The 20,542-nt window shown below is 48.8% G+C and overlaps 9 protein-coding genes and 1 non-coding gene across 10 annotated transcripts; 6 read left to right on the top strand and 4 right to left on the bottom strand.

Moving 5' to 3' along the window:
- Positions 1–944: 944 nt before the first annotated feature.
- On the top strand, positions 945–3,530 carry HD556DRAFT_1243442 (uncharacterized protein; the record flags this gene model as incomplete). The annotated part of the gene is made up of 5 exons (XM_041298375.1): positions 945–1,350; positions 1,405–1,720; positions 1,789–2,165; positions 2,218–2,315; positions 2,370–3,530. 5 exons carry the CDS (start codon positions 945–947, stop codon positions 3,528–3,530), a joined length of 2,358 nt encoding a protein of 785 aa, XP_041156762.1.
- Positions 3,531–4,484: 954 nt separating this feature from the next.
- HD556DRAFT_1446747 (aspartic peptidase domain-containing protein) lies at positions 4,485–4,989 on the bottom strand (the record flags this gene model as incomplete). The annotated part of the gene is made up of 4 exons (XM_041307149.1): positions 4,485–4,523; positions 4,591–4,763; positions 4,821–4,835; positions 4,887–4,989. The coding sequence occupies 4 exons, from the start codon at positions 4,987–4,989 to the stop codon at positions 4,485–4,487; spliced, it is 330 nt and encodes a 109-aa protein (XP_041156761.1).
- Positions 4,990–5,859: 870 nt separating this feature from the next.
- HD556DRAFT_1311128 (heterokaryon incompatibility protein-domain-containing protein) lies at positions 5,860–7,361 on the top strand (the record flags this gene model as incomplete). The annotated part of the gene is made up of 2 exons (XM_041300503.1): positions 5,860–6,979; positions 7,039–7,361. The coding sequence occupies 2 exons, from the start codon at positions 5,860–5,862 to the stop codon at positions 7,359–7,361; spliced, it is 1,443 nt and encodes a 480-aa protein (XP_041156760.1).
- Positions 7,362–7,586: 225 nt separating this feature from the next.
- On the top strand, positions 7,587–7,668 carry HD556DRAFT_t92. Its single transcript has one exon. It is a non-coding gene; the product is annotated as a tRNA-Arg (tRNA).
- Positions 7,669–8,464: 796 nt separating this feature from the next.
- On the bottom strand, positions 8,465–9,207 carry HD556DRAFT_1395807 (uncharacterized protein). The gene has a single exon (XM_041303693.1). It carries the CDS (start codon positions 9,183–9,185, stop codon positions 8,613–8,615), a length of 573 nt encoding a protein of 190 aa, XP_041156759.1. The 5' UTR covers positions 9,186–9,207; the 3' UTR covers positions 8,465–8,612.
- Positions 9,208–9,228: 21 nt separating this feature from the next.
- Positions 9,229–11,510, top strand: HD556DRAFT_1395806 (uncharacterized protein). Its single transcript, XM_041303692.1, has 4 exons — positions 9,229–9,481; positions 9,535–9,667; positions 9,722–11,239; positions 11,301–11,510. The coding sequence occupies exons 1-3, from the start codon at positions 9,281–9,283 to the stop codon at positions 11,233–11,235; spliced, it is 1,848 nt and encodes a 615-aa protein (XP_041156758.1). The 5' UTR covers positions 9,229–9,280; the 3' UTR covers positions 11,236–11,239; positions 11,301–11,510.
- HD556DRAFT_1243451 (guanine nucleotide binding protein, alpha subunit) lies at positions 11,460–13,306 on the bottom strand (the record flags this gene model as incomplete). The annotated part of the gene is made up of 9 exons (XM_041298376.1): positions 11,460–11,509; positions 11,573–11,606; positions 11,665–11,747; positions 11,805–12,093; positions 12,149–12,201; positions 12,257–12,375; positions 12,433–12,958; positions 13,008–13,028; positions 13,081–13,306. 9 exons carry the CDS (start codon positions 13,304–13,306, stop codon positions 11,460–11,462), a joined length of 1,401 nt encoding a protein of 466 aa, XP_041156757.1.
- A 571-nt stretch (positions 13,307–13,877) lies between these two features.
- HD556DRAFT_1395791 (Golgi phosphoprotein 3-domain-containing protein) lies at positions 13,878–15,494 on the bottom strand. Its single transcript, XM_041303691.1, has 3 exons — positions 15,113–15,494; positions 14,667–14,919; positions 13,878–14,583 (listed from the first exon to the last, which is right to left on the bottom strand). Exons 1-3 carry the CDS (start codon positions 15,386–15,388, stop codon positions 13,982–13,984), a joined length of 1,131 nt encoding a protein of 376 aa, XP_041156756.1. The 5' UTR covers positions 15,389–15,494; the 3' UTR covers positions 13,878–13,981.
- Positions 15,495–16,309: 815 nt separating this feature from the next.
- Positions 16,310–18,107, top strand: HD556DRAFT_1395784 (S-adenosyl-L-methionine-dependent methyltransferase). Its single transcript, XM_041303690.1, has 7 exons — positions 16,310–16,405; positions 16,458–16,616; positions 16,703–16,845; positions 16,896–17,258; positions 17,315–17,400; positions 17,452–17,859; positions 17,915–18,107. The coding sequence occupies exons 3-7, from the start codon at positions 16,707–16,709 to the stop codon at positions 17,969–17,971; spliced, it is 1,053 nt and encodes a 350-aa protein (XP_041156755.1). The 5' UTR covers positions 16,310–16,405; positions 16,458–16,616; positions 16,703–16,706; the 3' UTR covers positions 17,972–18,107.
- On the top strand, positions 18,108–19,925 carry HD556DRAFT_1395782 (uncharacterized protein). The gene is made up of 4 exons (XM_041303689.1): positions 18,108–18,449; positions 18,518–18,605; positions 18,657–19,573; positions 19,622–19,925. The coding sequence occupies exons 1-4, from the start codon at positions 18,222–18,224 to the stop codon at positions 19,679–19,681; spliced, it is 1,293 nt and encodes a 430-aa protein (XP_041156754.1). The 5' UTR covers positions 18,108–18,221; the 3' UTR covers positions 19,682–19,925.
- Positions 19,926–20,542: the final 617 nt, after the last annotated feature.

Genomic DNA, 20,542 nt, shown 5'->3' with positions numbered 1-20,542 from the left:
CTGATCGGTGCTCAGATGCGATTTCCTCCATGCGATGGGCCATGGAGAATGAAATGAATGAATCGTGTACACTCATGGCTTGAGTGTACGTCTCTCTCGCGAATGAGCATGACAAGGATATGGAGTCTGCTGAGTGATGAGTGGAGAATAAGAAAATCGGAGGTTCAGGTCAGAGGACGTCAAGCGTACCTATCAAACTACTGATGAGGCATCGACTGCGATATTCTGTTGGAGCGCTCGCTAAGCGCGACTATCAGAGTAAAGTGCATCACGAGATACAGACGTGGGTGGCGACCAGCTGTACATTTCACGGATTAGTTGGCATTCAAAATGCTTCTGCCAGATATCAATACGACAATAAAGGTCATCGCTTGTAGGTAATACTCTCGGATTGCTTACGCCGGATATGTGAGCTCGGATCATGCTGCATTATACAACTCCCTAACATGGACTTGCTGAGTCCCTCAGTTCGTAACCTGGACTGACGGTACTAATCGCTCGTTTTCTGCTCGCCCGCGTATACACTAACATGCGCCTTCAAGTCTGATTATTACTCTGTCTAGGTACATTAGTGATATGGAGTATATTATCTGATCTCACCTAAGACAGCGTTCCATATTTACCTGAGAGAGGGCGTCCACACTTTGATGAGGCCGCAGGAAATCAAATACTCAAGTCCCGCTACAGCAGTATTGTGGTGTCAGTGGTGATGAGGTGACAGGTTGAGGCCGCCATCCGAGTCGAGACTCCTAAACACGGCTATTTTTTGTTCGCACGCTCCTTCGTCTCTACTTATGATATTGACTTTAGTCGTCGACTATGGGAGCGCCGGGTCTATTCTTATGTGGGAGTCACAGTATCATGCCTGGGGCAAATCAAGCCAACCTGCCAGGACAGGCGCCCACTAGTGTCGTACTCTCTGGTCATCACCACTACGCATCGCAATGACAGGTTCTAAGAAGAAGAACAAGGGAAGGGGCAAGGGGAATGGCAGGAAGAAGATACCCAATGTCTCATCCAGTCAGTCAAAGGATATAGGCCCAATCTCTTGTTCAACCTTGGAGGAGGACGAAACGACGCGTTGCGACCAGCCACCGACAGAAGGCTTCGAGCGCTGTGAGGTTCACCAAGCCCAGTACCGTACAATGTATAAGAAGTACAAGGATGCTTCCAAGGTTGTTGACGACATCGAATCTGGGACCCTGGAGCTCCCGACGAAGGAGCAAATTGAATGTTACACTGATTTGCATTTGACACTCAATAAGGCCCGTTTGGTGCGCAAATATCTCGAGAGCATTCGAGTGGAGAGGACTGGCAGGGGTATACACCAAAGACGCTTCTTCTTGAAAAGTGAGCCCTTTAAGTTCTCCCGCTCTATTCACCAACACGACTGTGCGCCTACAGTCGATGATGGACACAAGGATCGTTTGAAGTTTCTCGAGAAAAAAATGAGGAAAGCAGCTGATATCCTCAGCAATCTTCAAGCCCGGGCGTTGGATCTCCACATTGCCAATAATCCTGGTTCCGAGTGGATAAAACCGGTTCAACTACCAAACGACTTGGATGATGAACCAATCTCCACGGAGAGAATCATTGAAGCAGCTCAACGAACCTTTCTCAATGATCGAAAGAACTCTACATATCTGTTTCCCGCTAGTAAAAAGTCTATGGGATCCTCTGCGTTAGCGGATGAGGACCTAATTGATCTTGAGCACCGAGCGTAAGTCTCGCCAAATTTAGGCCATGGGCTTGGATGTGATGACATTGATGACGACTCTTTTTTTTCAGACGAAAAACTCAGATACTGCATACCATTTTCGAAATGATCACGGACCCTGATCTTTTCACACGCCTTCGTCGTGAAGCAGATCCAGACGACTCTGATCCGACTTTTGAGCCTGACCCAACTGTCCTACATAACATTTTCCAACAATATGCACGACGGATCATGTTTCACGATTCAGACTTTTTCTTCAAAACCTTCGACAAGGTCTCCTTCCAGGATCTCATGCTGGACGATGACTTCTCGATCGAGGATGCATTCAAATTCGTGTTCCTGTTCGAAAGAAATAAATTAGGTTTTGGATTGACGTGGTTCAAAGATGCAGTGGTTGATGCCCTTATGATGTCGAAGGGGGGTGACGTCGCTAATTTTGGTAGTCTGAGTAAGTGGCGTGCTTATTCAAGTTGCACAACCCACCGTCTCATGTTGTTCAGGTAGCCGGCACAAGGTGCTTGGGGGATGGATATACAGCCGTACCCACATACGCACCATCTCCCATGAAGCTTGGTGGGCAAGTATCTTCGATCTTCCTGTGTACTGGTGCTGACGATACGTGATTAATCAGTATCTGTTGGAGATTTTGCAGCCACCCGCCGATGTGGAGAACCGGTTTGTCCGTTTATGCAATAACTTCGATGACATGGTCAATTTTCTGTCTTTTGGAGCGATTGGCATGTTACCACCTCCGACATTTTGTAGCAGACGGTACGATGGGGTTGATGCGATTGTACCCAGGAAACATCTTTCCCTCTCTGGGGTGGTTATCACTGACATGGTGTCAGGCCTGATGCCCCCGCACATGACTGGTCCTATACCAACCACGCGTCGAGGCAGGAGGCCGGGATGTATCGTCTGGTGCGAGGTAGAGGCGAGGGGATATATGTTTGGCGCCCTCAGAAACGAGCCCGATCCATTTAATGATGCTTTTCTACGAGAACTTCGCGCGCGACCCGACCTCTTCCAGGTAGTAACACGTTCTGAGACGGACCCCGGGCGCGACGTCGAAGTTTTCCCCACAGACGTCTTACCAATGATGCGAACTCGGGAATTTGAAGCTCCCCCAGCGCTCTCTGCAAATCGGCCAACAGGCTCTGGCAAGTGGACGGTCTCAAGATCTGCGGTCGATGTACTGTATGGCACTCATTGTGAGATGCCAGGCATACGAAATTACCCATTCCTCGGATATCTTCAAATACTGAAAAGCGGAAAAAATAAAGGCTGGTTCTTCCGCTTCAAGAACTTCCCAGTGAAGTACATCGTGATCCTGGACACCGTTCCGAACCGGCATCATTCAGTCTTGGCCATGAATGTCGCATGGGCAGCACTTCGTGCGCAGGGGTATGGTGAAGGCGAATATGAGTTATTGAAGTATACAAGAGCTTCCGGCAAGCTTTTTCAGAAGCGAGCAGAAGAGCTTCTCGCATGGACGCCAAATAACTGGCGTTGGCAGGATAATAAAACTGTGGATGATGTTGGCGAAAGTACAGATAGACCAGGAGTGATGGATGAAGGTGAAGGGGCAGGAGCGCAAGCATTTCGCCGTGGTATTGTATTGAAATGTGCCGATGGAGAGTTATACAGGGTATTTCCAATCGTCATCATGTACTCAGCCGATTATCCTGAACGGTGCGTTCTATATTTCAAGATGGGTGATTTACTCAACGAGATTCAGGGTTTCAATAATTACCGCCACCAAGAACATGGGGAGTGGGAAAGGCGAAGGAACGGGCGATCAAAGTGGAGGTGAAGTATCGGAAGACGACGAAGGTGACAGTGAGAGTGAGAGTGAGGGAGCAGCAGGGGGTGATGAAACCGAAGATGAAGGAACGAGAGGGGATGGTCAAGGTATAGGTGTAGGAGGTGGAGGGAATGTAAATGAAACGAAGCGAGGTGAAGGAGAGGGGAACGAATTGGAAAGTACACAAGAAGGAAAACAAAGTGAAAAGGGATGGGGATGCATTGTGAGCTAACTTCGGTTAACCTGCTGCTATGTTCTGTCGTGTCACTGCGCTGCCTATACCACGTACAACAAGTACTGGTATGGTGTATTCTATCCTATACATGCACGAATGTTGTACGTCAGTCGAACATCAATCATTGCCTAGTTTTGTCGTATCGTTCTATTCTCTGTTAACAGGCCTGGGTCTGTTGTAGCATTACATAATTGTTGTCACCACAGTTCTTCGGAATTCGTCCAATGCAGCTGGGATGTCGCCAGCTTCGACAGCTCTGGTCGCATCTAAGAGTGGGATTAATGAACAGTCACGGTGGGACCGGGTGGGTTGCCGCCAAAACACAAGGAGAATTCACCCACCAATTGCATGCAGCACGTGGGCGCAGATTTTTGCATCTTCAACATGAGCAATACTAAGCTTCAGAATTAGTACACCTGAATAGTGAATTGACAGTGCAAGTATTCACCACACGAGCTCGAACTCAAGTGTTGAACGTACTAACTTGAAGCTGGTGGGGTTCGAGGCTTTAGTCCGTGCACCAACTTCCCTGCATTGTGTGCGGTGTTCTCGTTAATGAGATCCGTAACAGCCTTGCCTTCATTGATTCTATATGTTGCTACCATGGGGATCTGGGGGAGTTCAACGTTCGTGTTCCCTGAACTCCCCCAGATTCCAGCAGAGCGAACATCGACGGTTGCAGCCATTTCAAATGAACAAGAGGCGTGTGGTTACATAAACCTGTAAAGTCAGGGACAGAGTGCGCAGGTGCTCTTTAAAAAGTCGTTCTAACACCGGGGACATTGGCATTAAACCAGATTAGTAGAGAGAAAATAAACACGTAGGACAACTAACTTCGCAACCTCCAACAAAAACGTCATCGACGTACTCCTCGCCCGCTGTCTCCCCAGCGCCGTACATGAGCATGAGCGACTGGCCAGAATATTTTGCATACGAGGATGCAGCAGGGTCGTGTTGTGCATGCCCAACACAGTTGACAAGACATTCAGTAGATGGAAGGAAGTTAACTGTCAGCGCGGAGACGAAGGAATATGCTTCTGAGAAAACTCAGAGGTCTGAGCTACCAGTATCGAACACCACTTCAGAATGTCAGATTAGACTGTATCATGTTGTGGATTAATCAAACGAACCTGTAAACGTTTGAGGGGGCGTGCCCACATCGATCTTGCCAGACCAGAGGTCTGCATTGCAGTTGACAAGGGGCACGTTTCCATTGGTGGTCCGCTTTGCCATCGAGTGAACGTTGAAGTAACTACTCAACGGGTGGGGAGACCCAATGTTCCGTTGGCAGGCCCCCATGATGGCACTGTACTTACTAGTTCACGTCAGGCTAATGAATTTGGTGAATAAAAGAATCTCAAACATACCAATGATACAAAAACTAGCTGTTCCCACAGTCCTTTGATTGAACACTTTGGAGCTGTTGGCAGCGATTTATGTTAAAACGAGCACTTGGCGAAGGAGTGGGTGACCCGACATCTACTACTACGAAAAGTGTACAGCCTGAGATTGCAGTAAACTTTATCTCGGAGGTGTGTCACGTTGGTGGTCTGAGTAAGAGAGGAGGGGTAGTAACAACCAGGTTTAAATGTGTGTCGAGAAAGGCTCAGAAAGCCGCCGTCATGGACTTCAAGTCGGTTTCTGTGTGTCCGTGACTCTGCTTTGTCATCACACAAGCTTCACTCAGCGGCAAGCTGTGCATTGTGCAAGGAGATATACTACATAGGACATTTGAAATTTAAGGTGGGGTTTGCATATGCATTGTACTAACGCAGACACAGAGGAACTGACATTTTACATTGACAGGTGAAGGAGCTCCGACACATTGGCGCACCAGGCTGAGTGTACTAATACCCAAGTACCATTTTATACCATTGCCTCGCCGGTCCGAGGCAAGTCAGGATTTGGCCCAAAGGAAGAAGTCTCACCTGATAATTTGTAGTTTGTTGAGCTTGAGCTCAAGAACCTTTGCAACGCCCCTTCATCGTGCAGACGGAGCGCCAGCGGAACGATTCTTGATACCCACAAAGGAGGTTGGTTCTCTCTCCATCATTTTGTCGCGTAGATCTATAATGATTTGTGTCTAGCAGTGTAGGATCTACCATGAATCAGGAGGAGAGCAATCTCGACAAATTCGAGCGATATGTGATGAACAATATACCGATCCGACTCATACGTCTATCAGACATGAAGTTTGTTGTGCGCAGTGATGTCAAGAAGCACTTCCGGAGCTCTGTACCACTAGAGGACAGTCTGTATCACCCCTCCGAAAGCGTACGATACGCCATTCTATCTCATCGATGGCTGGATGAAGGAGAGCCAACCTACGATGATATGAAGGCGAACATAGCGGAAAGCCTGGCGGGATACACGAAGCTGATAAACTTCTGCAAAAAAGCCAGAGAGTACGGGATGGAATTTGCGTGGTCGGACACCTGCTGTATCGACAAAAACAACAGCACCGAGCTAGACGAGTCGATTCGTTCCATGTTTCGATGGTATCGCAATTCAGCCATCTGTATCGTGCACCTGGCGCAAAGCGAGACCATTGCAGATGTAGAGCATGATGAGTGGTTTACAAGGGGCTGGACGTTGCAAGAACTCCTTGCGCCCGAGAGGATTAAATTCTTTTACAAGCGCTGGACGCCCATGACAGATGATGAAGATGACAAGAACATGGAACCGACTGAAGTAATGGAGACTCTGGAAAGAGCGTCTGGTATCTCTTTTGATGACCTCTTCTTCACACCAGGTCCTATCAGGGTGGATAAACGAATGACATGGGCAGCAAGACGCAAGACAACAAGGGCCGAAGATGTGGCTTATTCTTTAATGGGAATGTTTGACGTCAGCCTCCAGGTCGCTTACGGAGAGGGAGGAGACCGCGCCTTCTGCAGGCTTATTGAGGCAATCATGCAGGCCGGCGATCCTTCCGTCTTCAACTGGAAGGGCCAGAGTGCAGAACATTGCACTTCACGCGCTATTCCTCAATCGCCCCAGAGCTACGTGGACTGTCAAGATTTGGAATTCGATGATGAGCGACTCGAGATGACGATGACCAGCCTCGGCTTACGAGTGCCTCTAGCGATACTTCCACTCAATGTTTCTTGGAGACGGTTTGATGGCTCGAGTACCCAACTCAAACTCAAGTGTCCGCTGTGTCCGACCATCGAAATTGACTTCACTTCATATGACCATACTAATTTGTTTCCAGAAGACATTGGTGAGTCTGATATATAATCGAGAAGGAAAGGTATCTTAACTCGTATATGGTCCATCTAGGAAAAGCTATGTCTGACGAATACTCGTGGGTTTATGCACTCGGAGTTGTCAACTACTCAAATATCGAAGGATTACGCGAAGTCCTTGGGATCCGGCGCAAATCAGCTGGCTTTATTCTAGCGCGGAAACCCAAGTCAACTTTCCCACCGGGATTTCAACCAAGTGACATTCTTGGGATCACAATTGTGTGTCGCCCAGAAAAGAAATTCACGAAGTGGTCATTGATAAACAGCGGGGGTTTGATTGCGGTTGAGTTTCCGAATATACCGGAGGAATCGGTTGTCTACATCGATCCTGACTACTTACAATCCGTGTACTTATAGGTTGTCATGCACCACAGTACACCACCTGTCGTGGTTTCGTACTAAATGGGCCAACTATTCTGCAAGGTGTGATACCTGAAGCCAACCATTTATCATGCGCATTTTTATTTTATTTTAGACTAACACTTTTGTCGTCCTTGCCTGAGTGGGGTGCCCTCGAATAACTTGCCGGTCTTTTTCAAGAAACCGGAGTGACATTTTCAACAGGAACGATGACAAAAGCACGGCCGCCTGGCGAAATGGCATCGCGTCTGACTACGATAACGAAGGAATCAGGAGATTGCAGGTTCGACCCCTGCGGTGGTCATTTTTGTCCAACTCCTCTCGGACGAGAATCTTCGCATTAACTCGCACAGAGCAGACCTCATTCGTCGTTCGGACTGATCAAACGGCCACGAAACGGTTCTTTAATCCTGACTCCTCGACCATCACATATTGGGGCATGGGCACGCTTGTAGGTTCCCAGGTCAGGAACTTCAGGTACGAAGTCGGCCGGACTGTAAATAAAATGAGAATCTTGTCAAGGTGAGCATGACCGATCTGAGAGAATTCCATGGACACTGAGTGATTGGTGTTCCTGTGGGTTATGCTTGTCAAACTTGAACTTTCTTGGTGGTCATCACCTCGCGTTAATTTCATCCATATTCGCTACCATCTGAGCAAGTCCCTTGACCATGACTCTCGTGAGTATGCGCTGCCTTGCGCATGCATGTGTATTATCCTCGACAATCCAGAACTGTCGGCCCAATACAGGTTGAGCTGTTTCCTATATCTTCAAAGTTCAGCTGCTCACTCGCCATCGTTTTGGGGGCACAATAAACGTGGCCGGGGTTCGGCATGTCTTGATGACTATGATCAAATTCGTGTATGCTATGCACACGTTTCGGTCATTCGAACTGTCAGATTCTTCGCTGTGCTGGATCTAGGCCAATTGTAGGCTGAACACCTTTCATCATCGTGAACTTGGACTTGTTGGAAGTAAATTGTACAAGGACGGTTTGGCACTCTTGACGTCGTGCAATCGCTCTGGTACCATCATTGACTGGACTCAGATGAAAGTCCATCAATCACTGCTGCTTGTCACACTGGGAACTTCAAAGACAATTTGTTCATAAAGTAGCGTGAATCGAATTGCAATAGTTGTGCGAGGATGATCAAGTGTGGACACGAACGCACATAAATCATGTGTTACACCTGATGCTGAAATGTAAAGAATTTCTGGTGATATGGGTAAAGATTATCGTAAGCATTTCAAAGAGATTCGACAAAAAGTTCGTAAGCGGCCCTGTTATCCAGCCCTCCTGTGATGTGCAGAGTGACACGCAATTTGCGTCGTTCAAACGCAGACTGATTCCAAACGGTAATGAGTGTCTGCACCTCATCCCTAGGGCTTCTCGTGAATTGAGAGTCATATGCGACCCCAGTTGCTCTTGTGCTGAATATACCACGGACTGGGTGTGGTGTTATGGGAACACGAGAACCGACTGCGCTAAGTCCCTGACCCGCCAGACGAGCAGAGACTCCAAGATCCTCTAGAAAGCGAGTCCAGTCTGCCTGTTGAATCCCATGTTTCTCAAGTAGACCCGAGGGATAAAGAATGCGAAAACCATCTGCGAGGTTGTTTCCAGCGCAGGGAATTCTGAATGGAGGGAAATCGTTAGATTTGACTCTTGGAGGCGACGGAGTGGAGAAGCAGTCAGGTGGAGGATCCAAGGGCTTGCGAAGAATAAGAGAGGAATATTGGGTTAGATCTACAAAGTGAGGTTCCCAGATAGGTGGTGCTGTAGTAGCTGGGGTGTATGGTGGTGGAAGGTCTTCTGACATGACCGTTGTGGTTCAAGACACGTGCCCATGATTAGCGTGGTCCGGGTAAGACTCGTTACGCGCGCTTTGCTCATGCAAAGACTCTCTTGTTTGCAATGCGACCTTTAATTCTTCATGTATCTGCTCTCAACGATCTAGAATACAACCTATTTACTTCATCTCTCAATGATCTTGCAGTCTCACCTGACACTGTCCACGACGATGCCCACTTTGAAGCCATGTCCGTTGGCGTCCGCGAAGTCAGAGCATGGCTACGAGGCAGATATCCCAATCTACCAACTGCAGATATCGACAAGGTTCGGCCATTCATACGCCTTCTTCATGTCCTAACTGTACGCGTTCCGCCTAGATCTTGAAACTCTTCTACCCAAACTTGCTCCACACAGATTGTCTCACCGGTGGCCAGTTTTTTGCTGCACTCAGGCTTGTCCTTCACGCTGTATCAGGTAAACGCGTTGATAGAACTCTTGCGTTTGTCCAAGGTGTGTGTATTACCTCCTCATCCTTCGGTCAGCACTGACCCGAATACCTTCCAGCCCACCCTACCCCAGAAGTTCTTGAACGCTCGAGATCAACTTCTCCCTCAAAGCTTCAAGCGCACGCTCCGCCTGTTCATCCAGACCGACCCAAACAATATGCCACATCCTCAAACTCTTCCTCTCCAGACACAAATCCCTTTCGCAAATCACTCGAGTCTGATACACAGCAGTCATTGTCATCTGTTCAAGATCAATCTGACACCCCTCCCGTCATACCCTCCCGTATGTCACAGAAGATCAGCCATAATCCGTTCTTGATGCGCGACAAAGCAAATTGGACAGACGCTGCTCAGAAATCGCCCGAGCGCAATGATGCCAACATTCCACCGCTTCCTCCTCGAAAACCAGCACCCTTGGTTGCCCAAGCACGTCGCACATCGTTAGCCCAGTCCCGAAATGCACCTGTTCTGGTTCCATTTGATACTCCTCGCAGTATTAAGCCAAGTCATATCATGACTCCCCTGATGAAGCAGTCACTGGAGGCTAGCAAGCACGGTCAGAACTTGAAGCGTGTTGAAGAACAGTTGGATCGTGCGCGTGTTCTACAGGTGCTCAAGACGACTTCATCCGGTTCCTCTGCGAGCAGCAGGCCGCGCAGCCTAAGTCCCACAAAGCAGTTCCGCAAAGGGCTCGACAGTCGTTCGTCTGGATCTGAGGACACATGCCCTGCGCCTCCGCTCCCCCGTCGACGAACACCCAGCTCTCCATCATCAACCTCAAGTTCCCTGCCATCCATCGACCAAGTGGCGAGCGCTAGCTTAAACACCCAATCCTCATATACGCCCACCCCTTTCCGCCCACCACTTCCCACCAGAGAACCAACCTTTCCCGGAAACTCCTTAATTACGACACCAGATGTCTCATCCCATCTACCTGCGCCACCAACCCACCCGGATCGCAGACCTACAAACGACACAGCAGAGTCCATTACGTCTTCCTCCACGCGTCCCACGCGGTCCAAGTCACTGCGCCACACTGCAACACCCCCAGTTCCCCCTCGCCGCAAGCGTCCCGAGAGCATCCAGATCACCGCAGCGTCAAGCACAACGGAACTTCCCTCATCCGCATTTCCCTCACACACACGAACATCCTCATTCCAAGGCCTCTCTCGTCACATCTCCTTCACGAGAGATCGTGACACCACCGACGCCTCACCAATGTCCCACATCCAGAAAACTATCTCAAATCTCCAACTCAAAGCCCAACCCAAACTGGATGCGGCACGGTACAAAGCTGAGGCAGGTCTCAGTCGGCGGGGGTTCGTTCACCATTCGCATGCGCCAGCGAGGTGGATGGAGGAGGGCGAGCAGGGGCTGATGACGGATACCCATCGCGAGGACGACGATGGTGCTCATGTTGATCGTGATCCAAATACGGAGTCTCCTACCGACGATGAGCCGAGCTCAGGGGAAGACCTAGAGCGGATGAAGAACTCTGGCGTACATCGTGACTTTCTGAAGGAAAATGACAACCTCAAATGGCCAGCAGGCGAGGGATGGAGACCGCTATAGTCAAGTTAAGCGTGTGATCATGTGAGAAGTTCATACTGATTGTATTATACCCTGGGTCCCTATAGATACCTACGATATGGTAGATCCGGCAAGTAAGGGGGTAATCGTGTACTAATTACACTTGTCGTATGATGTATCTATATCGTCAACTGTCGTATCTTCATCAGGTTTCGCCAAGGTTTCGCATGTGATCTGTTATTACAAATGTTACTGTCACTTCGCGCTCAGAACAAATCCGCCCGTTTCAGGTGTTCGCGCAAGATCCCATCCCGCACTGCCAGGTTAATCCTTCATTTAAAAGGTTGTTTAAACCACAAGAGAATACAGAAGCACGTACCAGATATCAGTGTCACAGACATACTCTTCGTATCCTATCAAGCAAACGAAGATTAACAGGACTTCCAGCCCGGAACAAAGGGAAGAACCAACAATGACGGACGTCGGGTATATATGACATACCCGCGGCTCCGGAGAGCAGTACCTCACTGTGTCTTTAAACTTTTGTCGAAGGTCTAGAGGCAAGTCGTTTAATCACACTGAAAGATCGCAACACAGCAAGAAATATATACATTTGACAACATCATTCGTCACATTTGGCCGGTCGCCGTAGCTGGGGAGAAAGCGCTTCACCATTACGCCGTGTCTGATTTTCTCCTCGAGAATGTCCATCTTGTTTAGGAAAAGGACGAGGATCGTCCGCGAGAGAAGCTTGGAGGAGCATATCGCTTTCCAGAGTATGAAGGAATCCTCTAGACGGTTGACACGGGGGTCTTCGACAAGTCGCTCGTCAAAACACGAGATTGGTGCGAGAAATATGACCGCATTGACTTGATCAAAATACGGTAGCCAAGCGTGACGCTAGCAGACATCATTCGGCGATGAGCATGAATTGGAAAATCGGCGAAACACGGACTTGTGTGCGCGAGCCGCCAACGTCGAAAATCTTCCATTTCGGAGCATCGGTCTCTGAGGCAAAAATGGATTCAGAAAACAAAGGCAAAAAATCTCACGCTTCACTCACCGTCATCAACTATTAGTTCGTGTTCCTGGATGTCAAGCGTGCGTAATCGAGCACGAAGGACATCGTCATCTGTTGGCTCATAATCTCGTGCCGATAATCGGTCGATTGAGTCCAAAAAGCTGCGGGCAGATGCAATTCAGAGAGAGAAGGCGAGAAAGGAATATGAATGGGCTGACAAGCCGGCAGAGTCCTCGAGCCGGGTCTTCCGTCTCCATAGCATGGCTTGTATGCGACTATCCTCCCATATGGCCTTGATGTCATCTTTGCCATTTGCGATCACATCTGTGCTGTCGAGTAAAGTGGGAAGATCCTGCTGGAAGGAATGTCGCGATAAATCAGGACCTCGGGTTGCTTGAAGAAAGTTACGCCAAGTCCGAGAACGAACAAAGAATTCCGGCGACCCGCTGGGTGCGATCGTTGTTGGGGAGATCTGTTTTCGTGGTTGGATATCTTCGGTGGCACCGAGCAAGCATTTCAAATTACTCTCGACTGCTTGCAGTGGGTTCAGGCGAACTTTATATTGACGATAGTAATCGTCGAACTTGAATGCATCATCGAGTTCGTCTGGGTCAGCATCATCCATCTCCTGTGACAGCGCATCAAGGATGGTGTTTGCAGAACGAACGAGATTTAACAGTATGACCGCTCGCCATGACGCTCGTTCCTCTATCCATCTATCTCGGGCAAACCGCATGCGGAAATCTACAATGCTCATTCAATGATGACGGAATAAGAAGACAACGTAACCTACTCTTCAAGGTTGTCGATTTGCCTGTTGTAAAGCTTGAGATGCCAGGGGAATTGTTAGAGTTGAATGGACGCACCACTTTCACTCTGACCCAACAGTAGGATCTTGACTGTATTCTCTTCTTTCTTTCTTACCGCTCGTTCAGCGCGAATTTCGTCGTCAATGAGATCACTTATTCTTTGAGCCTCATTCTCCCGTTCTTCCCTGGCGGCTTGCTCGTGTGAAGATTCGTTCGGGGGTGGTGCGCTGATAACCGCTAGCGGATCGGTAGTATCGTGATGGAAGACCACGCTGAAAGCCATGTGAGTCAATGCCCGAGGGCACCGGTAGAGGACGATTATGGGTATGGACAGCGATGAAGAATTTATGCGATAACAACCCGCGCTTTATGACCAATCTGTGGGTGACCGAATACTCTCGTAAAAGGTGATCAGGGACGAGTCGTGATGAGCTTTTAGGCAAAAATCTACCCAGTGAATTCCTAGCGGGAAAATCGATCAAGTGTGTGCAAGTCCGAGGCATTGAACGATCATGAAGCCCATTAAGTAAGATTACTGATAATCTCGTTGTGTTGATGGTAAATTGTAATAATATAGGATATCCGCAGAGCTGAAGGACCTCTGCAGTGGTGAGAGTCTTTGAAAGGGCCTGAAAGGCTGAAAGAGCACAGCGTTACCCAGCGGCGTATGTCGTATGTGATCGAAATTGATCGCGTCCTGAGAATGTCGTCAAAGAAACGCCAGGTGTCAGCATGGTTAATAGACACAACCGTATGCTCCCCCAGCTGCTAATTCCTGTTGAGAATTTAAACCCTTACAAAGCCAAGTGTGTCGCTGTCAGTCCACGCCAAGTAACCTAACCTTACAGATAACGGTCCAGGTGAACAAGTGAGTGTATAAATATCAATCATCAGGTATATATGGACAAGTGCGAACAAAGCGCAGCGAGCACCAAAAAAAAAATTATGCATTCATTCCTCACAACAGCGAGTCTAATTTTGAAAGAACTTCGAGAACTCCTGCAATTAAGTGAAACGAAGGGTCATCCTCCCCGTTCATCTCCCGCTTCACCTCTTGCACAAGACCCAGCACACTCTCCCGCCCACTAGGAGCACTATTTCCCATCCCAATATTCGCAGCTTCTCTCCTTTTGCCACCCCCGTTTCCTGTCGCCGAAGTTGACCCGAATGGCCAACAAGCAAACTCCGCAAGTATCTCGTCACATCTCTGAAAGGCAGCTTCCCTGTCTTCATATGTCAATCTGCCAAACGCATTGTCCAAGACACTGGCCGCGTATGCCGCGCACACCAAGCAAACAGTACGTGTGACCCTGCATTGAGTTCCTTCCTTGTCCAAAGCGCTCGGTGGTACTGCAGAAGTGGTCGCAGTAAGCAGCGATACCGCCCGTGTGACAATGCTTTCCTTCGTCCGTACGTCGGCAACTGGGTGTGTGGCCATATCGAACAGCAAGAAATTACGCTTCTCAGTACGCAGAACACCCTTGTCCACCAGTCCCTTTGCTAGACGTTCACGAACTTGCTTAAGTTGGTATCCAATTTTCATGACATTCCACGTCTCTCCTATGGAGAAAGTCAGCTTAGCAATGAGATGAACATCAATGCGGGAATGATGACATAGAATGCTTATAAAATTCTAAACGCACCACTCAGAAGATCAACCCAGCCATTTATTGACATTCTGTCCGTCTCCTGGCCCTTCATCATCTTCAATGCTTCATCAAGGATAGTTTCACCAGTCGGTTTGTCGTCAATAACCTCAATCAGCCTGTCTGCGAGAGGACTCCGCCGTTGATTTGGATCCTTGACTAGAGCTATGCGGCGGCGAAGGGCGAGCTCGATAAGAATACACCCTCTAAGTGCATAGGATATGCTGTCATTCCAAAAGGAGAGATAACCCTGCAAAGAGCTAATGTCAGGGCGTGGCAAATGAGGACACATGTGCATGAATATCGACCGGCTCAAGCAGGTAATGTAAGAGGCATGCTATGCTGCTGAGGCAGGGTAGCCTGAGAAAGCGCAGATAGCACTCAAAAGAACAGCGCACAGAAAATAAAGAGTAGGAGGTGTATAAAAGAGGGTCTGGACATACATGTTTGTCTTTGAGACCAAGAAGGAGCACCTCTTCCATGATTGTCAGCCGAGGCATTCTGCCACCATAGCGACTGTCTTCCTGGACTTGATCGAGGTCGCGAGGATCACAGGCCACTTTGCTTCCGCCTTCAAAAGCCGAGCCTGCGTGTGTTACAACTGTTCCATTGGGGTTGGGACCATTTGGTGTCCAGCTAGGACTTGGGGCGTCATCCGAAGCTGAGGACGATGAAGCTCCAGCCACCCGCCTGCGAGAAAGTCCACCTGCCGAGCTCATCGCATACCACGTTCAGTTTGAAAGATATGGGGTTCCTAGCTATAGTTTTAAGGGAGAGATGACGGGGTGGAGAGTGGTTTGGATGTCCGTTCAGACCAGTGACAAGTTTGACGTTGAAAGCTGTGTCACATTCCCCCGTTCGGAAATACTCCCGGGAGACACTAAGGATCATGTTTCATGTTCCTTAAACTACTTAATCTCCAGCTTCAAGGACCAAGCGCTGAATTTAGTTCACCCTCGAGTGAGGCAGCTACAGCCTCACCATACGACGCTGCAATGACTATTTTGTTGCAGAAACGCTGCATCTCCTGGACCGTCTTTAGCTAAGTTATGGTGTGTTCTCACTGCTCAGAACACGGCTATCTGACTCGGATACAGACAGGGTCATAGACTCTTTTACGCTCAATATCGCTGCGACAGCGTGACAGTATCGCCGCTTTCCCTTAATCACGAATTCCAACATCTTGAGATGCCAGAGAAACACGTTCATGCTATCTTCAACTTTCCGCTGCCTAATCTCTCGTCTCCTTGTCCTTGACAACGCCTTCTAGTTCACACGACAACGTTTTTGCGATACTCTCATCGGTTCACCTTTATTGGTTTTCTATCGTCACGATTGCCAACACTCGGCCCCAAAGCCACACAAAATGGTCATCCGAAACTTTTCGTCAACTTCAAATGTTACGTTCTCCTTCACATTATGGTAATGTGATGACTATGCGTACTATATGCAGTCGCAAAGGGTAGTTGAGAAGCACTCAAGCCGATGCGGCGGGGACCCACCCTTCAATGTCCGAGAATTGTGGCAAGAGGTTAAGTACTCCGACTCTGACAATCGCCGAGATTCTGAGATCTGAAGGTTCGACCCGCATCTGGCACGTGAGATGTGACCGTAGACTTTACATCCAGTTTGAGGGAACGTCTGTCTTCCTTCTAATAGTCTGACTGGGGAATACATTATTTTACCTATCTAAATTGATCTACGCGATGCAAAATACTTCGGCCCACGTGATTCAGGTCCGCGCACAATGACCTGATTTTTTCCCGTCGGTTCATAATTATGTAAAAGCTTCATCCCAGTGGATCACATCATGATCAAGGAACCATTCTTCGTCTATATAAATGAAAAGGTCTGCTTACTAGTAGTACTAGGGGAGACCTAATTCAAGTACTGAAATCACGGAGGCTGCAAGGTCGGCTCGTCCCCTCATCATTTCACTCTAGCCCAGTGAGTTTTACTCCAGCATCTCCTCTTATCCTATTTCTTGTTGTCGTGGTGGTTCAGTTCGTTACTTACCCTATTTTGTTCTGCAGACACATGGTTTCCACTCAGTACGCCGACGGACGTCAAGAAAAACGCGTCGAGAACTATACCAAGTTCTGGCAAAAGGATCTTGGTAAGGAGGGTGAAGTGGACAATCAAAACCGCGTTGAAAGCTACACCGACGTTGTAAATGGTATTACCTCATTTTTTTCTCGAATGGTTCTTTAGTGACAGAAGACACAGGTTACTACGATGGAGCGACGGAGCTGTATGAGTATGGCTGGGCGCAGTCCTTCCACTTCTCGCGATTCTACAAAGGAGAGGCTTTTGCAGCATCCTTGGCCCGTCATGAGCACTATCTCGCAGCTCAAATGTCGCTTCGCCCTGGTATGCGCGTGCTGGATGTCGGGTGCGGCATCGGTGGTCCCGCACGGGAGATAGCTCGGTTTGCCGACGTCAACATCGTTGGATTGAACAACAATGATTTCCAGGTTCAGCGTGCTCGGAAGTACACTAAGAAGGCTGGTCTTGAGGACCAAGTAAGTTTTGCCAAGGGTGATTTTATGAAGCTGTCAGAACAGTTCGGCGAGAACTCATTCGATGCTGGTGGGTGTTTGTACAGTTTCTCGAGAAATTGTTGAACTCGAACACATCGCGATCAGTGTATGCCATTGAAGCCACTGTCCATGCACCCACGTGGGAAGGAGTGTATGGGGAAATAATGAAGGTTCTGAAGCCTGGGGGAGTGGTATGTCAGTCATTGCCTTCAAAGTTCGATATATTGAGCATTGGTTCACAGTTCGGCGTCTACGAGTGGTGCATGACTGATGCATGGAATCCATCAATCCCTGCGCACAAGGAACTTGCCCATGCCATTGAGTTTGGCAATGGTATCCCAGAGATGCGTCACTTGAAGAAAGCCCGCGAAGCCATGGTTAACGTTGGCTTCACGATTGAGCACGAAGAGGATTTGGCTGAACGTCCCGACGAAGTTCCATGGTATTACCCACTTGAAGGCGATGTCTGGAAAGCTCAGACTACCTGGGATTACTTTACCGTTTGGCGAATGAGCTGGAGCGGCAAGCTCGTTTCACACACTGCAATCAAATTCATGGAGATGCTTAATCTTTTGCCCAAAGGCACTTATGATGTTGGCGAATCCCTGAAGGTTGCTGCTGATGCGCTTGTGAAAGGTGGCCAGACAAAGGTATGTTGGAGCGCCTTTCTGTATATCTAAACGGAGGCTCATGATCTTTTTGAAGCTCTTCACGCCCATGTATCTCGCAATCTGCCGCAAGCCCACGCTCTCCGAATGTTAAACTACACACCTACATATATATTACGTATATATCCCCTGCTAACACTTACTTACTCTAGAACCATTGCACGATTATATGGCACTCTTTGACCTTGAGCTTGAACCTAAGGTAATCCGAAACCACAAATGATTCAAAGAGTCCGCCCAAGTTCCGCGCGGTGATAAGCATAGGCCCATTGGGAACGATCCTTCGGGTATTGCCGAAGAAGGATGTGAATTGAGAGCGAACCTTGTGTCAGCTTCACGATACTATGGCCAGCGATCCCAGGGTGAGCAAACCCAGGTTGCCCAAGGCTTATACCGACGAACAGCTCATCTTTCTGCGAAGTCACATAAGCGGCTTCGAGACACGTACTCGCGGACATGTGAGAGGCGACGCCAAGAAGTTCGCGTTAGACCGCGCCAATGAGTTCCTTGTCCGTTTCGGCATGCCCGAAGACCTCCAGGGCATCGACGAGGCAGAGCCAAGGTTCCGGGAGGTGAGGGCAGCTACAGCCGATCTTTAATTGAGGAAGCGAAAATGTATTGATGGAGTTATTGACCCTAGCAAATATACAATTGGTACAAGAATACCGTGGGCCGAGCGAGACGAAAGCTTGAGGGAAGAACGAGATCCAAGAAGCCAGCTGAGAAAGGTTTGGATCTCAAATCAGTACACTCTCCTGATCCTTAGATCTCCATTATAGTTTCTGGGTCCCCTGGTCACAATAGCTTAACATGGAGCCCGAATCTTGAGACTCCAACCACTGTGTCGTATGCCCAAAACGACATAGCAGCCCAAACTGCCAGCTCGTCATCGCAACAGCAGCAGCAATCTCAACATGTACCTCCCCCTCCGCCTACTGGTCATATACAATTCAGTTTCCAGACTAACGTATCAGTGCCTTCTGCAGCCACACTTGCTCTAAAAGCTAGCCCCAACGCTTTGAGAGAGGCGTTCTTTACACGAGGAATAGACGTTTCGACGCTCTCATCGCTCATTCAAAGTTATGTCCTGTCACACCCCTCGCCCACACCATTAAATCCCATAATCGACGCTCTCTTTGCGGCTGTCACTACATCTCTCAACGCCCCGACAGCCTCACGGACTGCTTCAAACCACGACACGATCATAACTATCCTACGTCGTTTCACCGAAGCATGTGGGTATTTCCCGGCGACGGTAGTGCATGCAGGTGTCTCCGGTCCAGTTGCCGGCCCTCGCGCATTGCAGATGGCGATTCGTAAATCGTCCGTATGGTACCCGGTCCTTACCCCGGCAAGTGGGACTACGATGAGCGATGAAATGGAGCGTATCGCCGCAGACCGCCAAAAGCGGAAAGACTATATCCAATGGGCGCAAATTCATGGCGCAGCGCTGGAACTTGGTTTGTTGAGTTTCCGTGGCGACTACGCCAGCACTGCCGAATCGCTGTCGGAGTTGATGGCACGCGATGCAGTCTGGGAGGCAGACGAAGTGGAGTGGGTTGCAGGCATATTTGTTCTGCAATCTCTCATCAGGACTGGGTCATTGGCTCGGAAACATGAGTATGAGCAACTACTGTCCACCTATGAGGGGAGGTGGAAGGAGATTAAGGACGAAGCGCGACAAGCGCTTGTAACGGTTAGTGATGTTTTAGCAATGCACGAGGTTGACTGATGGAACTCCTAGGAGGTGTTGTTGAGCGCTCAACAGGACCTGGCTCACATGGACGAGAGGCGCGTCCAGTGAGCGTTGAGATAGTATCTAGTTTGGAGGGATTTAATACCGAGGTCCTTGTGCTGCATGCAACGTCCTTGACTGCCGTTACCAGACGCGACCCTTTGTCGCTGTCTCACCATTACAATAATATGCCTACTATCATACAAGAATTGAAACAAGGGCTATCGTGGCCTGCTTACAACTTTCGAGCGAGATTGCTTGAAGTAGTCTCCTGAACATGTGAATGACTACTTTCCCCGGATTAACGTTAACGTTAACGATCGATATCATGATCATGAGAAAGCGAACTTGAATTTTCGGTCGATCGAGAATTTAGAAATCGCTTATAAGCGTGCCTTTTTCATGTTCGGCTGTCTCTTACAGCTCCTTACTCATGTACGTCCTACTCTTTTTTTTTTTCTCTCAAGCTCGACTCCAGACCCTTCGACCCCGCTTAACTGTTCTGTCACTGACTCGCCATTCTAACCGCATGAAATGTGCACTCGCTGCGCAAGCCTGTCACACTCTCCCTCAAACACGTTCTTTGAGGTGCATGATCCCGGTTTCACTGGAGGAATCGTAACGTGTTTTATCCCTTCAATCCTCCCATCGGTCCCGGCGACTTTCCGCGTCGGCGGCCCGATTCCCACTAGGCGGCTGAAAACTCAAATTACATTCGTATACAGTGCGGTGATCCGAAGCTTGTACGATTTTTGAATGCCACGTTTTCCCGGTAGCATGTAACCTCACACGCGCTAATGAGATATTCAGAAGTTTCCCTGTGAAAGGATGACTTCTAGTCGCCGATCATAGCAAAGAAGCCCGAATTCACTTGTTCCATCCGACAAAAGCACGCCCTCCAATGTCCGCGAATTGCAGGGCACTCTGAGT

Source organism: Suillus plorans (genome assembly GCF_016647745.1).
Source record: "Suillus plorans strain S12 chromosome Unknown HD556scaffold_56, whole genome shotgun sequence".
NCBI classification, from domain to species: domain Eukaryota; kingdom Fungi; phylum Basidiomycota; class Agaricomycetes; order Boletales; family Suillaceae; genus Suillus; species Suillus plorans.
Note: the sequence above shows the minus strand (reverse complement) of the source record. Positions and strands in the feature narration are given on the sequence as shown.

What these genes read in the sequence shown, in the direction of transcription:
- HD556DRAFT_1395807 (XM_041303693.1), bottom strand. Translation starts at nt 9,185, where the DNA reads ATGTCAGAAGACCTTCCACCACCATACACCCCAGCTACTACAGCACCA.
- HD556DRAFT_1395806 (XM_041303692.1), top strand. Translation starts at nt 9,281, where the DNA reads ATGCGACCTTTAATTCTTCATGTATCTGCTCTCAACGATCTAGAATAC. An exon ending in CAACTGCAGATATCGACAAG is followed by an intron (nt 9,482 to 9,534) that starts GTTCGGCCATTC and finishes CGTTCCGCCTAG; the next exon opens with ATCTTGAAACTCTTCTACCC. An exon ending in AACTCTTGCGTTTGTCCAAG is followed by an intron (nt 9,668 to 9,721) that starts GTGTGTGTATTA and finishes AATACCTTCCAG; the next exon opens with CCCACCCTACCCCAGAAGTT.
- HD556DRAFT_1395791 (XM_041303691.1), bottom strand. Translation starts at nt 15,388, where the DNA reads ATGAGCTCGGCAGGTGGACTTTCTCGCAGGCGGGTGGCTGGAGCTTCA. An exon ending in TTGGTCTCAAAGACAAACAT is followed by an intron (nt 14,920 to 15,112) that starts GTATGTCCAGAC and finishes AGCTCTTTGCAG; the next exon opens with GGTTATCTCTCCTTTTGGAA. An exon ending in CTGGGTTGATCTTCTGAGTG is followed by an intron (nt 14,584 to 14,666) that starts GTGCGTTTAGAA and finishes CTTTCTCCATAG; the next exon opens with GAGAGACGTGGAATGTCATG.
- HD556DRAFT_1395784 (XM_041303690.1), top strand. Translation starts at nt 16,707, where the DNA reads ATGGTTTCCACTCAGTACGCCGACGGACGTCAAGAAAAACGCGTCGAG. An exon ending in TTCTGAAGCCTGGGGGAGTG is followed by an intron (nt 17,401 to 17,451) that starts GTATGTCAGTCA and finishes ATTGGTTCACAG; the next exon opens with TTCGGCGTCTACGAGTGGTG. An exon ending in TGAAAGGTGGCCAGACAAAG is followed by an intron (nt 17,860 to 17,914) that starts GTATGTTGGAGC and finishes ATCTTTTTGAAG; the next exon opens with CTCTTCACGCCCATGTATCT.
- HD556DRAFT_1395782 (XM_041303689.1), top strand. Translation starts at nt 18,222, where the DNA reads ATGGCCAGCGATCCCAGGGTGAGCAAACCCAGGTTGCCCAAGGCTTAT. An exon ending in CAGAGCCAAGGTTCCGGGAG is followed by an intron (nt 18,450 to 18,517) that starts GTGAGGGCAGCT and finishes TATTGACCCTAG; the next exon opens with CAAATATACAATTGGTACAA. An exon ending in CAAGAAGCCAGCTGAGAAAG is followed by an intron (nt 18,606 to 18,656) that starts GTTTGGATCTCA and finishes TCTCCATTATAG; the next exon opens with TTTCTGGGTCCCCTGGTCAC.